The following is a 19,193-nucleotide window of genomic DNA, read 5'->3' as shown; positions in this document are numbered from 1 at the left end:
CTGCCCAAGCTTCCATTAAAGGCCAATTTTCCACTTGTGCTCAGTATCCCATACTCTTTTGCTTGGTCAAGTGCATCAAACCTGTAATGATCTCCTCTCCTGGATCATCTTTTTTAGGACAGAAATATAACCTAATATCTCCTAATTTAAAAGTCTTTCTCTTGACCTCATATTCTCCTTCAGCCACCATCCCATTTCAATGCTTCTCTTCGCAAAAACTTCTGTGTTTGTCAATATTGACTCTTTCTACCTCCTTTTTTCTCAACACATTCCAGTGAGGCTTCTGACCCCACCACTTCCCTTCAGGTTGCCCTTATTAAGGTCACTAGTTATATCTTCCTGTAGCCAAATCCAGAGGCATTTGTTCTTATCATGCTCCACCTATCAGCAGCATTTGACACAGGTTATCACGCCCTTCTTGAAATGCTTTCTTTTCTTAGCTTTTATTGTATCACAATTTCCTGGGTTTCCTCCTACCTCACTGCTTTCTCTTACTGGTTTTTTTCTGGCTTTTTTCTTGACTCATCCCACCCTCAACTTATTGATGTATCCCAGGGATTTGTCCTGGGTTCTATCCTCTTCTCTATCTTTACTCTCTTTCTGGGTGATCTCAGCCAGTTCCATGGCTTTTAACACTTCCTGTACATTGATGACTCCCAACTTTCTTTCTCTATCTCAGTTCTCTACCTAGAACTCTAAACCATACATCTTTTTTTTTAAATTTAATTTATTTTGTATTATCAAACCGAAACAGCATACAAACATGAACATTCTTAACATACAAGCATTCCACGTATGGTGTACAATCAATGGCTCACAATATCATCACATAGTAGTATATTCACCACCATGATCATTTTTTAGAACATTTGCATCACTCCAGAAAAAGAAATAAAAAGAAAACTCACATACCATACCCCTTACCCCTCCCTCTCATTGACTACAAGTATTTCCATCTACTCAATAGATTTTAACCTTTGTTCCCCCTAATTTTTTCTCTATACGCCTTACCACTCCCTTTCATTGTTCACTAGTAGTTCAATCTACTCAATTTATTTTAACATTTGTTCCCTCTATTACTTATTTTTAATCCATATTTTTTACTCATCTGTCAATATTGTAGATAAAAGGAGCAGCAGACACAAGGTTTTCACAATCACATAGTCACATTGCAAAAGCTATATCATTATAGTTTTATCTTCAAGAAACATGGCTACTGGAAAACAGCTCTACAGTTTCAGGCAGTTCACTCTAGTCTCTCTAATATACCTTAAACTAAAAAGGGGATATCTATAAAATGTATAAGAATAACCTCCAGGTATATCCATATATCTTACTATTGGCATCTCCACATGGATGTCTAATGGGCACCTAAAGCTTAGCATGACCAAAGAGAACTCTTCACATTCTCCACTTTGGTAAATGGTATTTATTCTTGATCTCTCTTTGCCACTCTATCCACATCCAAACTGCAAGTCTTGTCAGTTTTACCTCCAAAATATATCTCAAATTCCTCTATTTTTCTCTATTTCCACAATTTTCACCCTGGCCCCAGTCACCATCATCTTCCCCCAGCACTTTTTAAATAGCTTCCTAACTCATCTCTCCATTTCTGCTATTTCCTGGTCCAATCCTTACACAGAAGCCAGCGGTTTTAAAAAACATAAAACAGATCATGAAACAAAACAAAACAAAAACAGATCATATTACTGCCCTGCTCAAAATCCTTCAAAGGCTTCCCCTTATACTGTGAATCAACTTCTCAAGCTACCTGTCTTTGCTTAGTAGGTCCTACAGCCCCAGGCCACCTCTCAAACTTCATCTGCTGATACAACTCAATCCCTTACCCCTGGCTCTGGCCACACTTGCCTTCTTTCACTACTTTTAGCACTCTGAATTTGCTCTTGCCTTTTTTGGGGGGGCGGAGGGGGGCGTGGATGGTCTGGGAATCCAACCTGGGTCTCCCTCATGGAAGGCAAGCATTCTACCATAGAACCACCTGTGTACCCACTCTTGCCTTTTTAAGGCTGTTCCTTCTGCTCAGAATGCTCTTTGTTCTGATGTTCCTATGGCTGGCTCCTTCTTGTACCTTGACTCTTAGCTTAAATGTCACCTTCTGAGAGGTCTATCCTAACAAACCAGTCCAAAGTAATCTATTAATGCCTCTATTATACCATCCTATCTAAATATTCTCATTATATTTACCATTCTCTGACAGTCTTCTTGTTTATTTAATTATTTATTTAGTATATGTCTTCCCCAACTTTAATGAATCATGACAGTAGGGACCCTATCTTGCCTGGCACACAGTAAGAGCCTAATAATTGAATACATGCACACATGCTCTGTGGAAGCACTGAAGATGGACTGCCTTCTGCCTTCCTCCTGTGTAGGATCCCCTTGGCTCACCAAAGACATAGGGCACTTCTCCAGCTCTTCCTCATTCTTGATTTGGACATCCGCTATGGAGATATACTTGTGCTGGGGAAGATAAGAGGACATCAATATACAGCTGAGGGCTTCAAGAGATTTGCCTCCATCACATGTATATAAGGCTCTTGGTTAACTTCTCCCAATTACAAGGAAATGTACTGCTTATAAGTCTGTCATTCCAAATAGACCATGAATTCTGTGAAGGCAGGAGTCTTACTCTCCTCTGTATCATTAGCACTAAGAAAAGTGCTTTATACAAAGTAAGTATTTATGTTTATTCTATGTTACCATATTTGTTGAAGAGTAGCAAGTACCTAAGCATTTACTTTCAGCCACAGTGCAGAGGGGAAGCAAGAACAAGCCCTTGCCCCAGGCTACTGCATGTTGAGTTTTGCTGTATGTGTGCACAGTGTGCTTATGTACATATGGAGTGATGATAACTGAGGGAAGAGGAGGGTTCAAGGTCTGTGCAAGAGAGCGCTACACTTATTCTTTGTGCTCACACATACACTGGATATAGAGCAGACCCCTTGTCAATTCTGGGCCTTTCGAGGTCCCTGGTCCTGTGGGAAGAGAGAAGTGAGATGAAAGGAAGTAAGGAATAGGAAGTGAGAGAGAAGCATAGAAGGAAAGAAAAGGAACAAGAGAAAGAAAAAAACTTTTAGTCTATCTGAATGTAGGAAAACGGGTAAATAGCGAGAGACTGAATTTTTCTCTTTAACCAAAGGCTTGCAGGGTTCATGCAAAGAAGTTTCAAAAGTTCTACTTCTGGTAGAAGAGTCCCCCCGAGTACCCAGGACCCTGATGATCCAACTTGCCTTGATGGCTCCTTATTTCTGAAAGTTGAGAACCCACCCTGGTCACCTGCTTTAGGGTCTTCACACTCTCATGGATAGGCCTGGGTAATCCAACCAAGGTGTCTGTGTCCCTGTGAAAGGCCAAATGAGGGAGGGTGACACAGCATTCATAAGTTTCAAAAGTACAGAGAACTACCAATATCCTCCCCTTCCTCCTGGAGTCACATAGACTGTACCACTTTCAGTATTTACCCTCTGGTACCCTGGGACCTTCCTCTGCAAGCTTCTGGGTCCTCCATCATTGCTTCAGGGCTCAAAAAGAACGACAGTACCCAGAAGTGTCCCTGAAAACTAGGACATCTCGATGGCCTCTTGGGGCCTTACCTGTTCTCAGAATGCTAGAATCCTATTAAAAAACGTATGTAGCCTAATGTATTTTTTTGTATGCTGTATGGTGGGGTTCACATCCCATTAATGTAGCACCATTTGTTGAAAAGATTGGGGGGAGGAGGGAAAGTGCATGGGCTGGGAATCAAACCCGGCATGGCAGGTGATAATTCTACCACTGAACTACCCTTGCAGCCCCTAATGATACTTTTGACAGGGAAACGCTAGTAACTAAGATGATTCTTAGGTTTGGTAGTGGCCATCGGGAAAGAGTCACAAGGGTGGGAAAATGGGGAAGTTTGCATCTGTTTTGACCATGTATCTTTTTTACAGAATTTTAGCCCATTAGAGTAGGAAGGGCCCCTAGGAAAAGATAAATGACTTGCACTTCAAGGACCTATCTGGCCAAGAACACAAAGACTCTTATTTCTATGGAAAGAATGAAATTAGGTCACTGGGAGTTGCCCATGGCCTGGAGACTACAGGTTGCATAATGACTACCTGGCAAAATTCCTCATTCCAAACTACCTGCTCTTCTGGCCCCCTAGGAACTACTTTGTAGCTGGTTATAATCTAGTCACTTACTGCCCCAGAGTGAATCCGATGAACTTGTTCCTGCTCATCTCCAGGAAGTGTTCAATATCCTTCTGTCTGAGAGGACAGTGGAGAGGCCAATCCCAAAGAGAAGAAAAGCAAACATTGAGAGAGAAAACCTTTCTGGGCTCCTACCTCTCTTATCAGAGGATTAGAGCAGTGGTGGAAGACAGCAAGCAACAGAAGGAATTTCAGACCCAGGAGTTCTGATTTCCAGCTCAGCTCACTGGAATACACAGACCACTCCACCCTGGGCTTTTGGTGATTGAAACCCTCACACTCAGACACCCTGGTACTTTCAAACCTACCTGACTTTTGGGGCCCAGGGTAAGCCCTTGGGAAAGGCAACCCGCTCAGCAGAAAGGGGTGCCTGGGAGGGTGGAGGTAGCATCAGAGGGTCCTGCTCTAACAGGTCTAACTCTCCATCCAAGTTTCGTTCTCCATCGCCAGATGACTCCTCTTCCTCCTCTGTGGCTGGTTCCTCAGTCTTGAAGAGATCTCTTTCATTGTAGATATCCAGGCTATCCTGCTTAGTGAGGAGTTGCTGGGGAAGGGGTAAAAGGCGATATGCAGCAATCTCACGTTAGGCATCCCAGCCTGAGGCTGTGCCCTACTATAGGCTTACAGACTTCAGGAACATGGAGCAAGAACCCAGTTCTTCTGAGAATATCTCATTCCCCACCTCAACACTATTTCCCCTACCAGGCTCAGGAAAAGCAGCTCCCAGGCAACCATGCCAATGGCCAGGGAACAGAACATAGATAACCCCAAAATCATACTTTATAGCTTTTAGAAGGCATGAATGCTTTTTTTTTAAACCAGTACTTTCCTTCCTAATTATGCTCTGCTTAGGTGAACATTCAATTAGTTTGCTTTCTATGAGACTACATGAGAATACACCAGCTGGCTGACTGAGGAAGAGGACAGAAGCTTGCTGCTAGGCAGAGGGAAGCAAGTTTGGAATTTTAAATCTTGTCACAGAAAGAAAAAAAGGTTGGACAGAAATAGGCCAAAAAGTTAACAGTGACTGCCTCCGGTTGTTAAGATTGTGGGTGATTTTTTTCCCTTCTTTGCATTTTTATATTTGTTCCAAAATTTCTACAATGAGTAAGCATTCCTTTATAAAACAAAAAATTAAGGTTAAAAAAAAATCACATTGCAGATCATGTAGGCTGGATTACTCAGAGTCACTAGCTGGTCCTGTCAGGTAGGTGAAGCATTTGGGTTTATGGAGCAGAGTTAGGTCAGTGTAATTTGTCATTCTGACCTTTCCATGGCTGCAAACTATATCTAGAGCCCTAACCAGTCATTACACAAATGTTAGTCTTTGGTTCTGGGGCTAGACAGGAGCATGGCTGGCTCAGAGTAAATCTTCTTGTTGCTGAGAAAATAAGTACTTTATTCCAGGCACATGGATTTGCTGGGAACCCTGGTTTAGGTATTCTGGGCCCATAATCCCAGGATTATATCCTAGCTGTTGTTCAAGATGCTAGGGAACTCCAGCTACTAAGGCCTAGGCAATGACTCTGCAGCAAAGATCTATGATGTGATATCACATCCCAGCCTAGAAGGCTTTCAGCCTTTCAGGACTGGGGGACAGAGGCCAAAGTATAGACTCCAAGGTCACAGGTTGGTCCTGTGAGTCTGATTATTTACTGCCCCTTTCCCCCCTGCACCCAGAGGAGTTTAGGATTTGATTTTTGCCCAGCCAATATCACAACACCTCTGTCTGCTTTAGTTCATTACCCTTCGAGAACCTCGGCGGCCTCGTAGCTTGGAGGGCGGTGGAGCAAGCTGAGACTCTCCCAGGTCGAGAGTGTAAGAGGGAGGAGAGGCAGCGCGCATGCTCTTCACCACCTGGATGCTGTCCTCAGCCAGCGGAGGCAGGCCCAATTCTGCTCGCTTCTGTACTTTCAGAGACTGCAGATGCTCAAACCCACCAAGGGTAAACTAACGGTTGACAGGAAAGGGACAGAAGAGAAAGGAAGAGATGGAAGTCAGAGAGAAAAAGGTCAGGGAGATATGGATGGGGAAAAAGAGCCATCACCTCTAGTCCCCTCAGGCCCCCTCTTTAATAAAGATGTGGTAAAACAGGAGCAGACCATATGGTTACCATCCACAGTTTGAGGAGCTCAGGAGTCAGGGTAAAAGGACTATTTACGGACTCAGGGCTGGAAACATCACCAGGAATTAAAAGAGGGACCTCTAGGACTTTCATTGAAAAAAAAAAAAAAACAGGTAACTGTATCTCTACTTTTAAGGAGCATTCTCAGGTGCTATAGACCACTATAGGGTTACTCAATTTCCACTGCAGTTAAGAGGCAGTTCCCCCTATGAGGTACAACCTGGAAGGTGTTGTTCAGCCAGCCCTGGGTCAGTAAATAGTCCTTTATCATGGGGAGTGGGAGCTGGAGATAAAGGATCAGTCTGAATGATTAGTAACAAAACTGCAACCATATACTTAAAGGGGCTTCAGTTTTTTAAAGCAAATCCTATATTTATCTGGATGGAGACTAGGCACTAACTCCCACATTTTACAGCTAGACAAACTGATGTGAGAGTTGCTGGAGGTTCCTCAATTCTCCCAACTCCCAGCCAGTCTTCCTTCCACAAAATGTCAGCTCCTTCAGGGGAAGGTACCATGATACCTTAACTCATAGAGTGACATCTCCATCAGTCAAACAGAAACAGCTCTGACACCCAACACCTGATTTTTCTAGGACAGCCTTGTTGTCCCTTCACTGGCCAAAAGCTGCCCTATTCTGCTGCCTAGCTCCCAGCCTCCTGGAATCAGACAAGAAGAAACTGAGGTGGCAAAGGGCAGACCTGATCTGAAGAGATGGAAGTAGGGAAGAGCAGCCACTCACCATGATCACCTTCCACAGGAGAAGCAGCACCTTCTTTATGGGGAAGTGGGGGGCCAGGCCACTGCAGAATTTGGTAACCATGGAGAAGAGCAGAAGGGCAAATGGCTCCTCATTACGCATGGAGAAGCCTTGGGGGTGTGGAAAAAAACAAAAGCGCTCACTTCCTCCAAAAAATCCCAGAGTACTGGCCATGAGAAGGCCTAAAGAGCCCCCAAAAGAAGCCTCAAGGGCAGAAAGGGAGGCCAGAGAGGTAAAATGGCTTAGCCCCAAAGCTCAGGGTGATACTTTGGGGACGGATGCCAAACTAGAAGTAACAGTAATGAAGACGTTGCTTCTGAGCTGAAGGACTGTGGCTCACACTCACTTTCCCACAACAATGATGCATTTTAAAAATTCCACAGACCTTCACATTCCATCCCTATCTGATAAAACACCAACTTACATTTGAACAAAGTTCTGTTTTCAAGGTGATTCAACTCATTTTTTCATGTGAGATTCATGTTGGAATGGAAGAAGGATGACTATTCCCATTTAAAACCAAAGGAAACTAAGGCACAAAGAAGTTATATGACTGGTCCTAGTTCACAGAAACAGAAGGCAATCAAGCTTGGCCCTTGTGCATGTCACACAGCATCCCTGTCTTAAAAAAAAGGATAATTCTAAAAAAAAAGACTGTCTGCCTCTCTTAGACAGATCCTACACTTATCAGCTCACTAGGCCCCCATCCCCATTCCTCCCCAAGTGCCACTTCTTACTTAATTCAGTGCGGAAGGTCTCCCGGGCTGTCCTCCACCCACAAGGATCCGTCTCTCGCTCCAGGCGGATATTTTCCACCATGAGATACATAACACTCAGCAGCACCCTGGGGTTACAGAAGGGTCACAAGAGGTTCCCAAGGCAAGCACCCAGCCTGCAGTCAGGGGTAGGGGAGAAGGACTTTCACATTTACCTCAGGGATGGTCTCTATGGGAACTCAACCCAGTTAGATCTGCTAGAGGGCAGCTTGCTGGTGGTATGGGTGAATCTGGAATTTGGGGACAGGATAACCCACTGCTAATCATCCCTCTTCAATCCCAAACCAGCCCCACTCACCGGAGCTCTGTGCTATCAGCAATGGAGATGGCTGGTTTCCGAAGAGCACTGCTACAGGCTTGACTGTTGCTGCCATGGGAGGAAGGAGAGAGTGGAACCCATAAGGCCCCTTCCCTCCCAGTGCTCCCACTTATCATGCACACACATGTGCCTACCTGCCATTCTCTGGCTATGCAACTACTAAAGAAACTGGTATAAAATAAAGAAGGCCATAGAATTCCTTCCACCATCTCAATAAATTCTTAACTGTGGTGAAGACAGGCAAAGAATGGGGCCTCTGTTATGCACTACTCTTGTAATCCCCACCATGCCTAGTATTGTACTGAACACAAAAGACATACCAACAACACCTGATGACTAATAAACAAATTTCATCATATCCCAAACCACTGGATGACAAGCGTCAGAGACAAAATAAGGGGATCACTTTAGTTGTAGCAGAGATAAGGCTACCGCTAGAGCTATAATCTATGAGGAAAAGAAGAGGGCACAACTACAGGACCTGGTCCTGATCCACTTGGGTCATGCTCTCAGGTTTCCTTTAGGGATTCCACAGTTAGTCTGAACTGAGAAGGTACTTGGGTAAGAAGGTGCCCCTAAAGCCCCAAATTGAAGCTAGAAATGGAGTAGAAGCTGCTGATGAGCACAAACTTAGAGAGGGAGTAGAGTATCAGGGACCATGGCTAATGGGAGGGGAAATGTCAGTGAGCTTTGGACTGAAGCATGAGTAGATCCAGTTCCCCACAGGGGTCTCTATAGTGAGGGAACCAGTATAGGAGTTGAGATCCTTTCAAGGAAGGGGGTTGTAGGCCAGCCCTCCCCTAAGGCTTCTCACTCGATTTCCATGTGAAGTAGCTCCAGGAAAGCTGAGAAGGTCCCCATCTGATAGAGCAGGAAGCAGTTGTACCTGGACCAGTGTAGCACATCGACCTCTGAATCACATTCTCCAAAAGTACCTAAAGAACCAGACAGCACCACAAAGGTTGAGGAGGGTAGCCCAGTTCTTTCCATCCTACCTATGATCTTAGACTGTCTTCTAATACCCTGCCCAACAATTAGGCTGCCAATGAGAAACAATGCAGAGGACCCATGTGAGAGCATGAGGTGACAGGTCTCCTCAACAGATCACACCCCTCTGCCCCCTCTCAGCGTCTGGTCCAGGCCATAGCTGATGAAAGAAGACCCCATGCTTAGTTGGTGGTACATCATCAGTTCTGGCCACAATGATCAAGCTGCTAGTCACCATAAATAATCACAGCCCAGGTTGGGGGAAAAAGAATCCTGTAAGAAAACCTGACATGGCTGGTAAGATAAAAGCAGATCCCAAGGGAACCAACAGTACCCATCACCATCTCTTCTCTTTCTCATAAGCAAAAGATTACTCCTAAAACATAACAAGATTTGTCCTTGAGAGGCAGGGGACCCAGTTTTCCCAGCAGGACCTGAAACTTCATTCCCCACCTCTATCCTCTCAAGATGGCAAGGTTGGCCACTCACCCTGGGCCAGATAGAGAACAGCCCGGGCCACCTTCAGGCGCTGTTCCCTACTGACCACCTCTAGCCGGTCCAGGAGTCCCATTATATAGGCCTTTTGGGCATCTTCTTCCAACTCCAACCACTCCTTGTCCTGCACTGGTACATAAAGTAATATCCATTCAACGTAAGCTACTACTGCCCTACCACCTCTGATCTCAGCCCCTAACAAATTCTTCTCTTCAAAAACTCTCCTTATCTAGTTGAGAAAGAAAAAGGGATGGGAGAAGGAAAGCACCCAAAATGCTCTGGCCTGAACCCACTTTTCTAGCCTCATCTTCTTCAACATCCCCTCCATCCTCCATGCATAGCCTATACTGTCCTGTCTCTCTGTCTATCTTCAAGTAGTTCCCTCGTCTCTGTACATATCTAAATCCTATTCATCCTTACAAAACTAATACAAAATTACTGCTTTCCTGCTAATGCGTCAGTCAGAAGTTCTGTCTCCCAAGAATTTTAACTTCTTTTATGGCATTTACCATTTTCCTCTCAACTTCAGCTAGTTTGTAATATATACATCTCCCTTCTCCTACCAGACTATAAGCTCTTTGAAGATGCTGTAACTTCACATTCACCCCTGCCACCTACATCTCAGGCACAGAACAGGTACTTGCCACACATTTGTTGAACTGAAAACTGAATTGCCACTGACCAAGTATAGAAACATAGGTCAGGGAAAGTACAGAGTAGGCACATGAGATTACTCTAGAATGCTGATGGGAGTGGGGAAGAGTTGCAGCAGGGGTTGAACATTAAGGCCTAGGCATAAGGCCTACTAGCAGCACCTGCCCAGCCCTACCTCACCATCCCTTTGCTCTCCTGGTCCTTTATACTAGGTAAAGGGACCCAGCTCAGGTTTCTCTTGCTTCTACCCTATTGCCTCTCCCCTTGAGATATGTATCGGGAAACTTGCATCCCATATGCAAGAAATAACGGGCATATGGTTATGGAAGGAATGAAGAAGGAGTATATTTTGTTACAGCCTTTTACTAGTTCAGATTGGGATATCGGTGAGGTAAAAAGCAGGACCCTATGAATAAGGGTCTGGGATCACCTTGAGTCTTGAAATCTTCTTCAAAGCACCTCCTGTTAGTAGCGAATTCCAGGTTTTCAGTGTAGCTATATAATTCTGTGGCAGGAAAGACAAAATAGTCACAAACACTCAGCAGACCTTATAGAAGAAGGCTGGGGTAGAGAGAGTGACATTGCAGAGCTAAGCTTCTAACACATTCCTGAGTCCAATTCAGTCCAGAGCCAGCTTCCTTCCTTTCAGAGCAGTTAAAAATAGCCCCTTGTGTCCCTGGGTGATTAAACTATCAAACCTGTCCTCCTCCTGCCAGCTGGCTGCTGCAGCAGAGAAGGCAGCCTTTAACATTTGGCAAGGACCAGGAGGAAGGTTGGAGCAGAGGTCTTAATGCCATCACTCCTGTTTCTCAGGGCTGCGACCCCTTTTGCTTTGCCAATCCAGACTGGGACCATCATTTTCTGGGGAAAAGGAGGGCAACACAACCCCTGAAATTCAGAAGTAAGATCCTTGTGCCATTCAGGGAGTCATGACAGAGTCTGATGGCTCTTCAGGATCGGAGCCAATTCATTCTTTTCCTGCTGAAGTTCCTCGAAGGGTATAGAAGTTTATGTTCCCGCCCACGGCCACCCAGGCAGAGGTAGCATCCAACCATTAGACAGCAGCTATGGTTGCCAAAGGGCTGCCTGGGCCTAGGAAAATTTAACTTCACTGGTAGCAGCCTCTCAAGACAAAATGCAGAAAGCTTTTGAGAAACAAAAATGCCCCTTCCTATGCAGGCACACACTTACACACACATTTCAGAACATTTTATCCTCATCTTACAAAGGATGAAGAATTGAAGTCAAGAAGTCAACAGATGACAGAATGGAAGTCCTCAAGATCTGTGCTCCCCAGTGAAAATTTAACTAGGTTCCAGATAATTCACAAAGCAAGAAAAATCCACCAGCCAGCTATCTAACGATTGAGACACAGCATATCTGGGAGCCAGGACTTTTGAGTCCTGAGTTCCAGGGTCCTAGAGTAATCAGGAGTAAATCCCATCTTGAATCTTAAATGCTTCAGTCAATAGTAGAGAGTGTGGATATGCATTATTTAAGAGTAGAGTATCACAAGCACAGTAAGAAAATTAAGTAAGCTCTTAAGTATTGAACTTGGTTTTTGTTCTCATTTATTTTTTAATTTTAAATGATAAACTTTTACACACAGGTAAGTATAGAATACATATAAGACACCTGCATATTCTCTACCAAGAATAAACAAATGTAAATCTTTATGCAGCTAAAGTCCCCCACTCCTCCACAGCCTGTCTTCCCTACTTCTCTAGAGGTAACCACTATTATGAAGTTGGCTCCTTCACATGTCTGTTTGTACACTTTTACTACATATGTATAAGCTGGCAAACAACATATGATATTGTTCTGTGTTTTAATAATTTTCTCCAAACAGTATTATTCTATAGAAATCTTTTGCCACTTGCTTCTTCCTCCAACCAAAATTGTGTTTCAATTTTATGTTGATATAGATCAACTATTTTAATGACTATTAAATAATAGTAGCCTATTTTATTGACATATTAGTTTATCCATTCTCCTACTGAAGGTCATGATAGTTTTTTTCAATTTTTCACAATCATAAACAAAATGTAATAAATATCCTTGTACATGTTTTCTCATGTGAAAGTGTAAGTTTCTTCAGGGTATATATCTAGGAGTAGAACTGCCTGGTCATAACATGTGTGCAACCAATTTTACATGGTTTCCTCATCCCTAGCAGTGTATAAAAGGACTCATTTCTCTGCAACCTCACCAACCCTAGACTTTTAAGTGTTGCAATATGATGACTGTGAAATATCTCATTGTTTTAATTTGCTTTTCCCAATTTGCAAGTAAATTTGAAAATCTGCTCATATATTTATTGACCAATATATTTATTGACTACTACGAATTTCTATTCCTATTATTTGCCAACTTTCTTATTGATTGCCTCCTTTCTCTTTCTCTTTATACATTTAGATTTCTAATCCTTTATCGGTTATTCACTTAGCTCTCTAATTCTCTGTCACACATCACAGAATTTATTCCCTGTGTCTTGCACAAAAACCTCTTAAGCATTTTGCCTCTTCTCTCTAAAAAAATATGTCACAAAGTATCACGTAATAGAATATTTAACTTCCACACCATCTCCACCCAAAACTTGTTTATTAATAACTGGTATTCTTAGCACATGTAGTATGGAGGGCTTTAATGTGAGATCACATTTACTCTAAAGCAGCCCAGCAGTGAAAGAATAAGATCAAGCAGACCTCCACTGTGCTGGATGTAGGTGATATGCCCAGCCTTGCTCAGTGGGCCAGTTATCTAGAGTTTTTTCTCAGACATTGCTGAGATTTTAATAAGGGACAAGCATTAGAGGAAGGGGGAAAGGTGGAGATCGAGGAGACAAAGGAAAGAGAGATGAAGCGGGATATATATAGAGAGAGAGGGTATAAGAAAGAAGAGGGCATGCAGAGATATGGGTGACAGACTGTGAAAAAGAACAGGGCATAGGGAGAAGGGAGAAGGAGGGGGAGGAGAAAACAGAGAAAAAACAGATTTAAGAATGTACCAAAAGAGAATAAAGAAGGGTGAGCAGGAATGGTTGATAGAAAAAGAAAAGACGACAGGGCAGAAAGAAAGAATGCATGCAGAATGCTATATCCAAAGGAAAATTCAGGAAAGAAATGTGACAGCAAAGGGATATTTATCACTGGAGGGCAGAAAGAAAAGGGAATGTGGAGAGCAGCCTTTGTTCAACAGCCACTTGCTGAGAACAGACAAGCTGCTAGGGGAGGTCACATACCCATTTCCTCTCTTTCTGGCCCTTCTTTCACTCCCTACAGTCCCATCTACCTCATACCTGACAACTCTGCTGCGTGTCCATCTGCATCTCCATACTCAAACTCCAGAGTGGGGCAGTCCACAGAGCCCTGTAATGGAGAAATATTCGTGGTAACTTGGGAAAAGAGTTGAAAAGGGAAGATTATGCCCTCATTTCATCTCCTCTTGGAGGCCAAGGTTTATTCAGAGAGGCAGCTAAGCATCCCAGCTGAGCCTTCCATAGTAGAGATACTCATCTCCAAGTCAAAATGTGAGCCTCCTTGCAATCAGGTTGAAAATACATCTACAGTGTGAATCAGAAACTTTGGGTAAAGGGCAGGATCATGAACAGATATAAAACTACGACCAATGCCCAAACTTATATAAATACAGACCAGAGAGAGCACCTCACTGTTATATCGAAAAATGAGATGGACAAAAACAAAAGAGGAGAACTGGATTCTAACTCAGCTGTGTCATTAATCCATCATGTGATCTTGAGCAAGTTTCATTCTGTAGATTCTGTACCCTAATGTTCCATGACTTGAGGATTCTCAGATAGGGGAGTTTTTCTACTCCCAGTTATAATAAAGACTAGATTTTCTATGATGTTGCATGTAAAAATTTATAATTCCATTTAAAACATTTTTAATATAATCCTACCCCCTACCTTTTTTTTTTTTTTTTTTTTTTTTTTTTTTTTGCATGGGCAGGCACCAGGAATCAAACCTGGGTCTCTGGCATGGCAGGTGAGAACTCTGCCTGCTGAGCCTCCATGGCCCACCCTACCCCATACCTTTCAAAGTATTTGGGAGTAATATTTATTATTAGGTATGAATTTTTTAAATTGTGAATCTTGGTTCTGTTACATACTAGCTATGTGATCTTAGGCAAGTTATTTAACCTCTCTGTGTTTCAGTTTCCTCATCTGTAAAACGGAATAACAACAGGACTTATTTTATCGAGTTATTGTATGGACTAAATGAGTTGAAACAGGAAAAGCACTTAAAATACCACCTAGCACTTAGTAACACTATTATAGGTGGTGAACTACTATCTTTTTACTCTATTTACAATTACAATCTTATGTTATAAGGACATTTTCTCATACAATTATGATCATCACTTTAATGCTTATAAAAGTTAATGGACATCTATTGGTTACTTAACCAGTTCCCTATTGTTGAATATTTAGACTTAGATTTTTTTTATTATTATATGCATGAAGTTGAACTAGTAAATGTTTCCATATGTAAGATCTTTTCTAATCATAGATTCTTATAAAAAGAATTAATGCATCTAATCCTATGAATATTTGTATGGCTTTTTGTACATGATAAGCTGTTTTTCAAAAACACTGTACCAATTTACACTGCCAAAAAGGCAAATCATGTTTAAATCCACTGTAGCAAAGATTTCCAAAAATTTCCAGTAGAAATTTTATAAAACAGAAAGTTTGATAGTGGGAATGACACTGAGTTATTGATATTTTGTTTGAATAAGTAGGGACTTACAAATCTTTTTTCAGAAAACACTTCAAAAAAGAAAGAACAGTTTAATATGCTAAAATTGGAAAGGACATAATCTCAGAACAGAAGAAAGCTATTAAAAGTACAAACACACTTACAAATGTCCCAACACACACACACACACATACACACACACACATATAAAACTGGACCAAAAGTTTAACAAAATAATCTTTACCCTTAATATTTGTGATGTACTCTGATATTTTTAATTCTGTTTCTTAAAAAAGAAAATGCTGGTCCCAACTCACAGGTTGCCCTCCAGTTTGAAAAACACTGCTTTTAAATGAAATATACTGTATACACCCTTTAAATTAGATATACTGAACTGCATTTTATGAGAAACTCGATTCCCTGCTCCGAATTCTCCTCATTTTGCCACAGACCAGTTAAAATTTTGTCAAGAACATTGGGAATAAAGAGACCAGGGGAATCTGGCTTAAAGAGGCAAGAGATGAACCCCTTTGCTATGTTAAGAATCTTTTCATTAGGCAAGCAATTATTCTCTAGCTTCCTTTTTAGGTTGGGATGTTCGTACATTAAGCTATTGAGAGAGGGGAAGTCAACGATGCCCACATAAACAAGGTGATATTCAAGGATGCTCCCTTGATTTGTTCCAACAGTAATTCTCTTCTAGTCATTCTCTAAGTCCAAGAGAGGAAGGAAAGCTATCTCCCCTGAGGACTGTGCTTCATGAAAGCAAAAGGAGAGAGGGTGGGGAAAGGAGCTAGCCATTTGAGTCTGGAACCTGGTGCTGGGGGGATAGGGAATGTACTGATGGGTAAAAGTGATCTCCTGCTGCAGAGGAAGGTGGAAGCAAGCTAATTTTCCAGCTAGTATTTTGGCAGGCAGTGAGCCCAGATAGAGATGATCACTGCAGTTGTTAGTTTCCAGGAAAGAAAAGTGCAGTTGCAGAGAGTTAGGAGGTAAACTGCGGTGAAGGATGGAAAGGTCTTAGTCTCCGAATGCAGAGACCATTTTGCTGAAGGAAGACTTGAGAGTGGGGAACAGACCTCCTCCTTCAGAAGGGAGTTTTGGACAGGGATTGTTTTAATTCCCTTCTTAGCACATATTACTCCGAAATTATTTTGATTATTTATTTACATGCAAAAATTATCTGACTTTCCCCATTAGAACATTAGCTCCACAAGGGCAAAGTCCTGTTCACTGATGTATACCTAGCACTTAAAACAATGCCTGACAGAAAGGATACAATAGCTAGTTGTTGAATTAATAAATGACTCATCCACCCAAAAAACACATCTGAATAAGAAAAATATCTCTGTGGTGTGAGGAAGGCACAGAGTGCCCTAAGAGGCCAGGTTCTTACTGAGGCAGGGAGACAGATGATGTGGTGGATGGAACATTGACCTAGCAAGGCAGAAGGATTAGGGTTCAACCTAGCTCTGCCTCTGAAAGGTGGTGTGACTTTGGGTCAGTCTCTTCACTTCTTCCACTTGTATCTTTAAAACAATTGGAAAGATTCCTACTCTGCCTTTATCACAATGAAAAGCATCCCTGAAATCACTCTATAAACTGAAAAATACAATTCATATGGCAAGCCATGGACTGAACATGGCTTCAAATCCTCATCTAACGACCCCAAAGCTGGTGCTCTTGGCCACTACGCCAGGTGTACGTATGATCTTTGGCAAGTTACTTCTGTCTCTTTCATGTGTGTAAAATGAGAGGGCTAGACTAGAGACCCTTCCACAGCTGGCATTTTGTGGTTTTATTATTCTGATCCATGCTCAGATCCAATTCTATTCTAGGCTATTTGATGGAAACTGGCAGGCTGGAGGTGTGGGGGGATTGAACAGAATGCACTCCTCTCATCCTCTTGGTTAGGATTTCTTTTTTAGGAGAAAAGGAAGAGACCCAAACATTCATACTCCTAGCTATGTTTGTATATTAGGACAGTTCTATCCAAACATCCACTTCTTTCACTGCTCCTATCAAAGTCCTTTCTAAGGTAGGGTTCCTCAAGGCTGTGGAAGGCACTCCCTAAAGGGCCAAATAACACACAAATGGAAGGGGAAGACCAGAGCACACACCGCAAATCTGGATCGGCTCAGGGACACGCGACAGGTAGCCTTGGGGCGGGAGGGCTGCCCCACCCCGCCGACCCTTCATTTCAGAGGCTTTTCTGAGGTTGAGCTCTGGCCTCCAACCCTCAGGCCAGTATCTTAACCTCCCCGCGCCTGTTTCCTCCTCTGCAGGATGGGGACCCGAACTCCTACTACAAGGGGCTGAAACGATTAAATGAGATAATATTTGAAAAGCATCGGGACCACACCACACCGCCCTACATTTTTGCGCCTCCACGGGAAAGGCCTGAGGGGTAAAAAGCCCCCAGTGCGCGGCGGGAGACCTGCGGTGAAGGGTTGGGGTGCAGCGCTAGGCGTGCAAACTCTAGTGGACTCTGGAGACACCGGCTCCAGGAGCGGCCCGGGACACGCCGTGGTCTCGGGCGGGGGAGGGGACGCTGAGGAACCACCTCAGCCTCGGCTTCCAGCCCGCGGGCGTCTCCCGGCCCCAGCCAAGGTTCTGGCTCCTCACCTCCGACTCCCGCCGCTGGTTTCTGAATGCTTCCCGGCCCTTAGGCGCCGCCGGTTTCCCTTTGCCGCCGCCGTTGCCGTTGCCGTTGCCGTTGCCGTTGCCATTGGCGGGCTGGCTCCCGGCCCCGGCGGCCGCTGGGTCCTCCATGAGGTTAGGATCCCAGTCGGTGTCTCCGCTGCCTCTGCCCTGGGCGACCCAGCAGCCGCGCGCCGGGAGCCCGGCCCCGCCCCCTCCGCAGCTATTGGCTACGGCTGCTCCTCGCAGCCCCGCCCTGCGGCCCGATTGGCCCTTCGGCCTTTCCGAGCAGGACTTGGAGCAGGTAGGGGGTACATATAAGGTTTTTAAAAATTTTATCTTATTTTTTAAGTCGTGCCGCGTTGCTGGTAGCCAAAGACTCCTGGGTTGGCTCACGGTACCCCCTCGCGAGTTCTGGGTCTTAACCTTAGTTATCTCTGCTTCTCTCTAGGTGTCCTTCAACCCTCATTCTGCCTCAAGCAGGTACATTTTGAGGGGAGCCGTAGTCTTCGCCTCTTGCTCCACTGCTGTCTCTGCTTCCCCATTTTCACAGACTTCTGCCCTCTCCACACCTCCTCCACACTTACCAAATCCCCTTTCAGTCGCAGTGGAGGGAGGGCACCAGGGGTGGCGAGGGACTCCCCAGAGAACAAGGGACTCGGACTTCGCCCTCTGGAGCTGAGATTTCTGAAGCGAACGCATCCCGTCCGGAGTGAAGGGTTGGCTGGCAGATAAGGGGTTGGAGGGTGGGGTGACGTTTTCAGGTCACCGAAATTGTTGGATGCCCTGGTCAGCTTTCTCTGTTCTTGTAGGGCGCCTTCTTCATGGTGTGAACTAGGCAGTAAATATTGGAGAGCAAGCTGTCACCCCCACTCTGCTCCCCAGTCCTTTCCTTTCTAAGATCCTTCCTAAAGTTTCGGTGTTACCTGAGGCAAATGAGGCTATGTGGTCTACCCTCCCAGGAATTTATGTAAAAACCAGCTTATAGTAAATAACTAGGGCAGTCTGTGTTGTTGGTAATAGAAGTCCCCAAACAAGCAACATGAGGATAGCTTTAGGAAGGGATTTGGGTGTGGTGTGGTGGTGGTGGTTGAGCTGACACTGGTCTGACATTGCAGTAATCACTTTCCTGAGACCAGGTTATCATACTCTCTGATGGGTTGATTTCACTAATCCACTGTATTTATGAGGAAACCAGGACTCAATAACCCTCACTGTTTCCAAGCTGTTGTGTTCTATCTCGTCTCAGTGTCTGCATATGCTGTTCTTTCTGTCTAAAGGAAACTTCCTGTTCTCTTGACTGATAAATTCTTCCTTAAAGATTCTATTTAGTTCTCACCACCTCCTCCTCCAGGAAGCCTTCCTCTTGACCCTCCTGGAAGCATTCGTGTGAAACTATGATCCCAAACCCTTACATTTTCCACAATATCCCCTAAACAAGTGGCCCAAAGGAATTACCCCCTATTCCCACATCTTAGGGACAACTTTGTCCCCTTCTTAAATGT

At 43.8% G+C, this 19,193-nt stretch overlaps 1 protein-coding gene across 5 annotated transcripts in view; it reads right to left on the bottom strand.

Annotated features, from left to right (window-relative positions):
• STRIP2 (striatin interacting protein 2) overlaps positions 1–17,868 on the bottom strand; it is a 55,057-nt gene extending 37,189 nt beyond the window's left edge. For 2 of the 5 annotated variants that reach the window (XR_013162735.1, XM_077128925.1), the window contains exons 1-13: positions 17,674–17,868; positions 13,626–13,695; positions 10,758–10,832; positions 9,668–9,802; positions 9,006–9,126; positions 8,171–8,239; positions 7,834–7,940; positions 7,079–7,206; positions 5,958–6,161; positions 4,520–4,755; positions 4,203–4,268; positions 3,289–3,361; positions 2,410–2,481 (exon numbers count right to left, since the gene is read on the bottom strand). Coding sequence is in view for 4 of the 5 variants with exons in the window: in XM_077128925.1 (XP_076985040.1) it covers positions 2,410–2,481; positions 3,289–3,361; positions 4,203–4,268; positions 4,520–4,755; positions 5,958–6,161; positions 7,079–7,206; positions 7,834–7,940; positions 8,171–8,239; positions 9,006–9,126; positions 9,668–9,802; positions 10,758–10,832; positions 13,626–13,695; positions 17,674–17,820 (1,503 nt within the window). In the remaining variant the exon portion in view is untranslated. The remainder of the gene's footprint in view (positions 1–2,409; positions 2,482–3,288; positions 3,362–4,202; positions 4,269–4,519; positions 4,756–5,957; positions 6,162–7,078; positions 7,207–7,833; positions 7,941–8,170; positions 8,240–9,005; positions 9,127–9,667; positions 9,803–10,757; positions 10,833–13,625; positions 13,696–17,673) is intronic. The other 3 variants (XM_077128700.1, XM_077128784.1, XM_077128841.1) reach the window with 3 other exon arrangements.
• Between the last annotated feature and the right edge of the window lie 1,325 nt (positions 17,869–19,193).

The sequence above is a fragment of the Tamandua tetradactyla genome, chromosome 1 (assembly GCF_023851605.1).
Source record: "Tamandua tetradactyla isolate mTamTet1 chromosome 1, mTamTet1.pri, whole genome shotgun sequence".
In the NCBI taxonomy this organism is placed as follows: Eukaryota; Metazoa; Chordata; class Mammalia; order Pilosa; family Myrmecophagidae; genus Tamandua; species Tamandua tetradactyla.
The sequence above is the reverse complement of the archived record's forward strand: the minus strand, read 5'-3'. Positions and strand labels throughout refer to the sequence as shown.